This window comes from Olea europaea, chromosome 18, assembly GCF_002742605.1.
Source record: "Olea europaea var. sylvestris chromosome 18, O_europaea_v1, whole genome shotgun sequence".
Lineage (NCBI taxonomy): Eukaryota > Viridiplantae > Streptophyta > Magnoliopsida > Lamiales > Oleaceae > Olea > Olea europaea.
In genome coordinates this window covers 16,358,375-16,366,463 of record NC_036254.1, presented here as the reverse complement: position 1 = coordinate 16,366,463, position 8,089 = coordinate 16,358,375, and the positions used below count along the sequence as shown (strand labels likewise).

General features: G+C 33.2%; 1 protein-coding gene across 1 annotated transcript; it reads left to right on the top strand.

Moving 5' to 3' along the window:
• Positions 1–726: 726 nt before the first annotated feature.
• On the top strand, positions 727–7,628 carry LOC111367619 (cytochrome P450 90B1-like). Its single transcript, XM_022988588.1, has 8 exons — positions 727–1,156; positions 1,250–1,574; positions 1,651–1,803; positions 1,884–2,123; positions 2,213–2,305; positions 2,426–2,504; positions 2,612–2,721; positions 7,167–7,628. Exons 1-8 carry the CDS (start codon positions 957–959, stop codon positions 7,401–7,403), a joined length of 1,437 nt encoding a protein of 478 aa, XP_022844356.1. The 5' UTR covers positions 727–956; the 3' UTR covers positions 7,404–7,628.
• The last annotated feature ends 461 nt before the right edge of the window (positions 7,629–8,089 follow it).

Sequence of the window (8,089 nt, the reverse complement as noted above, 5' to 3'; positions counted from 1 at the left end):
TTTAAAATATGCTATTATCACTTAGCTCCAGCTTGGTTTAACTAAAAATCGACTTTTTTGGCAGATTTTAATAAAAGTTAAATGTATAATGTAAAAATTTATTAAAAAAATGAAAATATAATAAAATCTATGGTTGAAAGTGTTTTGAAAAATGAATTTAAGAAAAATGAGAACCAAACATAGACTTAAAAATATCACTTGTAAACGTATACAACGCGTCAAAATTCTTTGTACAAATCTCAATAATTTGATAAAGACTCGATTTTTCATTTCCCTCTGATACAAAATAAATGGGACCCTTTTTCGTTGAATCATTATTATGTACACGTGCAAGTAATTTACTCTCGAATTAAACAAGTGAGTAAAAAAAAAAAATGGCCCTATTCTTATTATCTTCAGGATAAGAAACTTGGAAAGGGAAATGGAATCAGTTTATCCCTTGGTGAAGAACATATAAAAGGATTATTGACGTGTCATCAATAATTGAAATATTATCTCAAATTTATCTTCATTAATTTCATCATTAATCAATCAAATTAATGACATGTCAATAATTCGTTGGACAATTATTTAGACAGTAAAATTCGACAATAAATCTTATCTCGTTCTTGTGATTGAACAAGACTTCGTTTATCATTATTCACCTTTCCGTCATGCATGACCTCACTGTTAAATGTTGAACCCAACAATTTGCCTTTAAGATGGATATTGAGGAATATATGATGGTGCAAAATGGAAAGAAAGAAAACCCTATATATAAAACCAGATTATTGTTATTATAATGTTATTGACCAAAGCGTTTTAACCAAAATGATGTTTTTCTCTCCAAACCACCTGCTTAAGGCAACATAATAGCTTGAGAAAAACAAAATAGAAAGCTCCTTTTAATCAGATGAATACCTTCACAAAAGCAGACGTTTGATTCCAGTCGAGAGAGATACATAGAGAGAATCACCATGTGTGACTTGGAGTTTATTCTCTTTCTTCTGGGTTTGGCTCTTCTTATTATCCTTAGCCTATATAGAAGAAAACAAAATTACTCTGAGAATCTCCCACCAGGAAATATGGGTTGGCCTTTTCTTGGTGAAACCATTGCTTATTTGAAGCCATATACAGCTACTACAATAGGAAAATTCATGGAGGAACATATTTCCAGGTAAATAATTCATTAATACTCATTAACCCTGCCAAAAAAAATAAATAAAAAAAATAAAAATTCTCTAGCTGACATTCGAATTCTGATATACAGATATGGAAAAATCTACAAATCCCATTTATTTGGCGAGCCGACGATAGTATCGGCTGATGCAGGGCTGAATAGATTCATTCTACAGAATGAAGGGAAATTGTTTGAGTGCAGCTATCCCAGAAGCATAGGAGGAATTCTTGGAAAATGGTCTATGCTTGTTTTAGTTGGTGACATGCACAGGGATATGAGGATTATATCTCTCAATTTCTTGAGCAATTCCAGGCTCAGAACCCATCTTCTAAAAGAAGTTGAAAAGCATACTTTACTAGTTTTTGACTGTTGGATTGAAAATTCTATCATTTGTGCACAGGATGAAGCCAAGAAGGTATGGAAAATGAGAGTACTAATCGTGGAATCGACTATTTGTTTCAGCTTTTGATGGATTTTATATTTCTTTGCAGTTTACATTCAACTTGATGGCTGAACACATAATGAGTTTGGAGCCTGGAAAACCAGAGACTGAGCAGTTGAAAAAAGAGTACATAACATTCATGAAAGGAGTGGTTTCTGCTCCTTTGAATTTTCCCGGAACTGCATACAGAAAGGCTCTACAGGTAAAATTTTAATGCCCATTTCTATATTTTTAACTAATAAATATCTAATTTTGATTATTTTTGACTTTTTCTGTGCACAGTCTCGATCAAAAATCCTTAAATTTATCGAACAAAAAATGGAGGAAAGGGTGAAGAAAAAGAGTGAAGATGATCAAAATGAATTACTTGGTTGGGTTCTCAAGAATTCCAATCTTTCAAAGGAGCAAATTCTTGATTTGGTTCTGAGTTTATTATTTGCTGGCCATGAAACCTCATCTGTAGCCATAGCTTTGGGCATTTACTTCTTACAAGGGTGTCCCACTGCTGTTCACCAATTAAAAGTAATAGCTTTTCTTAATTATAATTTGTTTTCATCCTGTTCTTAATTTATTTATTACATACTTATTTTTTCCTGCTTATGTGAATTCAGGAAGAGCATGCAGAAATTTCTAAAGCTAAGAGGGAATTAGGCGAGACAGAATTGAGCTGGGATGATTACAAGAAAATGGAATTCACACAATGTGTAATGTTTCTACCTCTCCCTTTCAACACGTTTAACCGTCCTTAAAAGCATCTTGCTTACTGCGAAAAAAAGTTACTTATATTTTATAAATTATTATATATTCTGCATGATTATTAACAGGTTATAAGTGAGACATTAAGGCTGGGGAATGTGGTGAGATTTCTTCACAGGAAAGCCATAAAAGATGTAAGATATAAAGGTATGATTCTTGACTTGTTAAATGAATATTTTATATCCAGCAGAAAGCAGAAATAATTAATTATAAATGATTTCTTATTAATGTTAAATATTTTTATTATAAAAAAGGTTATGACATTCCATGTGGGTGGAAAGTATTACCGGTGATTTCAGCAGTGCACTTGGATCCTTCACTTTTTCACCAACCTTGCCACTTCAATCCATGGAGATGGCTGCAGGTTCGTCCCTTCATCTCTTCAAACCCCAAAATTTTTTCTTTGTCTCCATCTTCTCTTTCTCCCTTTCTTATTCAATGTGGTAATGCAATAAATGAATTATACTTGCTCCTCTAAAATGATCAAATTGATCGATCCTAATTGGACTCTAATACCATATCGAGTTTTTGGATTCGTATAGTTGAAATCCTTATATGTTATTCGTTGTTTTCATTTTAAGTTGTATATGGGACTTTCCATTTACACGTATTCCATTGAATTGGATATGAAAGACATGGAGATATTTGTATGTAGACACGATAAATTTGTATCACTCAACTTACAAAACTTAACGATTGATGCTTGGTGTGAGGGGCAGGAGAGCTACAGCAATGGGCTTCCCCGTACTCCATTCCATCGGATGGAATGCGGGAAAGGGAAGGAAAGGTACGACCCTGACTCCATTCCTTAGGAAGGAATGGTCGGGTCGGAGAGGAGAGAAGCGGTACGAGCCTTACTCAATTCATACTGAATTGCGGCTCGAATAGCAATCCCGTACATTTAAGAATATAGTAGACAATAACGGGGGGAACATTCTTTTGCTAATATTATTACCAGTATTTGATACTGGGTCATTCATAGCATTACTCTACCTTCCCTATTCATTGCGGGTTGGTTATTCGTCAGTACCGGTTTAGCTTACGATGTATTTGGAAGCCGTCGGCCAAACGAATATTTTTGAAAATATATTCTATAACCTTCATTGATAATAGCGAAAAATATTGGACGTATGTTATTATTGCAAGTTTTGAGTTGTATTTTTATAGAGAACTTGTAATTAGCTCTATAAATCCTATAGGGATGTGTGCATTATGGTGTCCACAATGTACACCAAGAATTTTCTAAACTTAACTAGTGATTTTAGTTAGCCCCTATTTGTCTTCCTATAAAATAAAATTTTTTAATTCTCATACTCATTTTCAATTGCATATTTACATAATAAAATATTTGTACGTAAATCGAAAATTTTTCCTTATTTTTTAATCACGCATTCTAAAAATCACTATTCAAAACATTCATTTTTTTTAGATAATGACCATTAAACCCCTATTTGTCAATCATTCATCCGTATTCTACCACATTATTTTTTCTACAGTACTTTTTTTTAACCATATATTCTTTATTACAAATAATATTACATATAAATTAAAAAAATCTTTTCTTTTTCAATCACATATTTCAACATCAATCACTATTTCATACATCATTCTTTAAAATTAAAGGGCACAAACAGGCTATAAATAGGGGCTTGTATATGGTGGTCATGAATAAATAGCCAGGAAATGTACAAAAAATCAGAGTAGGCAGTGAGAAGTATGAGAGAAGTTTCTCAATTCAAAATAGTAATGACTTTATTTTATTTTTCACTTTCCTATTTTCAACCACACAATTTTTCATAAAATAAATATTATATGTAAATCGAAAATTTTTCGTTCTTTTTCGACCACAAATTTAAAAAAAAAAAAAAAACACTATTAACCCATTCTCATTTCAAAAATGGGGGACAAATGGTTCTTGAAGTTGGGCCACTTCTGCTCTGATAATACCTAGAAGATAGTGCTTTAATTGGAAAGGGTGGGATGGACAGAGATGCTAACCCACCAATCCCCAAACTAATTATGAACAAACAAATATTAAGATCAAAGATTTGACATATCAAAATATAACGGTTTAAAGTGGTAACAGGGGTTTATGTATAGGGATGTGAAATTGATCGTGCGGCTCATCAACCCACGAGCCATTTTTGACTCAGTTCGTGGGCGCGTAAAAAATGTGTAATTTTAGAAAAGGAAAATCAAAAAATCAAAAAATAATAAAAAGATAAAAAATCACGAGCTCGAAGCGGCTTGTGGGCTCGGCTCGACTGGGTGCGAGAGCTCGTGGGCCGTGTCGAGCTCGCCCCCGAGCAATGAACCGAGCTCGGCTTGTCTTTCACGAGCCACGAGCCCTAGCCTAGCTCGTGGGTTAAAGGGTGAACCGAGCCATTGCCATCACTATTTATGTACACGAAACCAGCTTAAAATTGATTGTGTACTAAGAGGAAAGTTGTTGGAATATCCCAAAAAAGGGAGGAAAGAGGAAAATAAAAATACAATATCAAAATTTCTCAATAGGGTTTTCACAATAACTAATTTTTTTTATCCCCTCAAATTGGGTTTTCAATAGCTAATATTTTTGAAAGTTTTAAGTTGTTCAGGCTATAGTATAACCATTTGAATTACAATTTTGCAATAGTATTAGTACTCGTTACTTGAATCCATAAGTTAGAAAGTATACAAAAGGTTAAAATTTCTTAGATTAATAGTTGTTGCTCCTCATTTAAAAAGAATGTCTAAGGTTCCGTTTGGAAGGGATTTTGAGAATTGATTTTTTGATCTTTAAAAGAAAAGTGGAGTCCACCTGTGAGAGAATAAATCAAAAATTACGACTGAAATAGTGAAATAACGATTAAAAAATCAAGTTTTTGAGGTAAAAAATTCCTCCCAAACAGGCTCTAATTAACTTAAATCCGTGCTCGAGTTGATCCCACCAAAGATGTTGACTTTGGATTTTAACGACCTGAAGAGTTTTTCGAGTAAAATATATATATTCTTGAGTAACAAATTTGAACAATTCATATAAAAAAAAAAAGGATTAATCTAATGTCTTGAAGAATTTGAATAAAACATCAAGTACAAACTATACAAGAATCCCATGTTGCAGTACAAGAAATTCATATAAAAAAATGCTAGTCACAAATACTCAAGAGTCGCATAATGCAGGGTGTTCGGTGGGACCCATTTTTAGAACTGTCTTTATCAATCAACAGATGTTTGCAAAACCCAATGTATATGTAAGATGAGAAAACAGCAAAGTTTGAAAATCTTTCCCCCCACTCTGTCCATCGTCTCGTGCGTGGCCCGAACATCGATGTTCAGCTTATGATTAAAGTGCCCACGTGGATTGTGAGGGTTGCACGTGCGTTGTGGCCCTCTCCCTTTGCTGGTCCAAGTGTCCAACCAATTCCGCCTTTCTTTTTAATTTCAACTGTGCTACACATTAAGGTTAAAAAAAACTCAAAAATAGTGGTTACACGTGTCATCTTGTGGTTGGACAACTTGAAAAATTAAAATTAAAATCACTCAATCATTTGTTATCAACTTAGTCTGTCTACTACTCCCCTATTTTTAACCCTGACTATTTGACTTTATTCTTTTAATTTTTCTTCTTCGTAGATACATATACTAGTTTGTATCCAACATTTTAGATCTAACACATTCCCTTAGGATAAAATAAGAGAAGTGCGATGTGTAAGCCCCGGTGCGAGCCCTCTATTGCGAGTGGGCTTACAACAGGGCGTACAATCCTTGTGTACAAATGGCAAAATTCATAAAATAAATCTCCGGGGTCGTTTGAGCCCCATTATTTGTAGATTATAATGAGATGAATAATATTTTTTTAAAAAAATGAGTGGTTGAGAAATTTTTAATTTACGTGTAATATTATTTTATTAAAAATTGTATAGTTAAAAGTAGGAGAGAGAAAAATTTAATTTAATGTAATGAAAAACAATGGCGGGATGGGAGTAGCAGTTATATTTTACATTGTTCAACATATAGTAATTAAATCTTTAGCCATTTCTTCTGTTTGTGCCTGGAAGAAAAAGGGACATGCATAAACAATTTTATTTTGTGTGTGTTGGGGGGCGGGGGGGGGGGGGGGGGGGGGTTGTGAGAGGTCCTTGTACCATCTCTGACCAAAAGAGCTACATTGATGGATGTCATGAATGGTCTAAACTTTGGTTTCCATTTTTTAACAAATATGAAGTTGTTCATTAGGGTACTTTCGTACATTAGACCGTATAGCTTATATTGTTTTACTCATCCTGGTGTAATTTTGAATAACTCTCGATGAGATATATATGTAATTGAAATTGAATTGATATGCTAGATTGAACTTAATTGCCATAAGATGTCCCATTCTAAATAACTCTTGATGAAATGAATTATTTAAATTGTGATTCATTGCATTATACATGATATGCTTGATAGCGTATAATTGACTTAAAAACATATCCTAAGCTAGCCCATCAAGAGGCGAAATCCTCTCTTGAGTTTTCAATCTCCGTTTTTATGCGATTTTTTTTTTGAATTTCGTATCGCTATTTTGAAATAATCAAAAAAGGTTTATGGATAAAGTAATCAGAATAACAAATGGTTCCGCTCTGAATAAAAGGAATTTATTTAATTGGAATTGGAGTTCAATGGATTATATATTATTTCATAGAGTTTGGTGAGTTATACTTACAAATATCATTAGACACAATAATCGAGAAATTTTTCTCAAATAAAGTCAAATTATGTCAGTATAGCTTTTGCCTCCTTTAATCATTATGGCAAGGAATAATGGAAACACAATTGTGGGTGCAGAATAATAATCGCGGAAGTCAAAACGCGACAACAGCTAGTCATAACTTCATGCCATTTGGGGGAGGACCACGACTTTGTGCAGGAACAGAGCTGGCCACACTGGAGATGGCTGTATTCATACACTATCTAGTCCTCAATTTCCATTGGGAGTTAGCCGATACGGACGAAGCCATAGCATTTCCATTTGTCGATTTTCCCAAGGGCTTACCCATCAGAGTCCAACGCCACGCTTTATAGTCGGGATAAAATTGTCGATCAAATTTTAAAAATGAATGGTGTGGTGAAAAGGGCAAAATGAACAAAGTCGTGATGTTTCGATTTTTAGAAACTGAATTTTTATTGGATTTTTTTGACCGTCTGCTCGAACTTCCTAGAAAAAAAGACGTAAAACAAGTTTGCTCCAAATTATATTAGGAACACATATATCTATATCTATATATTCTCATTCTCGTGTGAATTGTACCTTTTCTGTGATTTTGTAAGTGTTATGCATGAGTAATTATTTATATGCAATGTGATTTTGTGTCAATATTTGTAAAAAAAATTCTTTCTTATACTCACTTGTTGGAATGTATAAATTAAAGATAATTGAGACGAAAAGACGAAAAAATCCCTTCATATCATACCGTCGTCATCATGAAATTTGTATTTGTACCAAAAGAGAATTGGATTTTGTAAAATTGAATATTTTAAATGTAATTTCAACGTGCCTAAAAAACATAGAACATTCTATTAAATAGTCTCAATATAGAAATTTACCCTTTGTACTTGGCAAATTATCAGGAGACAGTTTATAAAATGTCTGAATGGTACCCTTGTATTGACAGATTTTTTTCATTCATTTTTATTTTCTTTTTTTTTTTTGCCTTTTTGTTTTCCCAACTGCTAATGAAAATCCGCGAGAATTATTCCATATGTACATT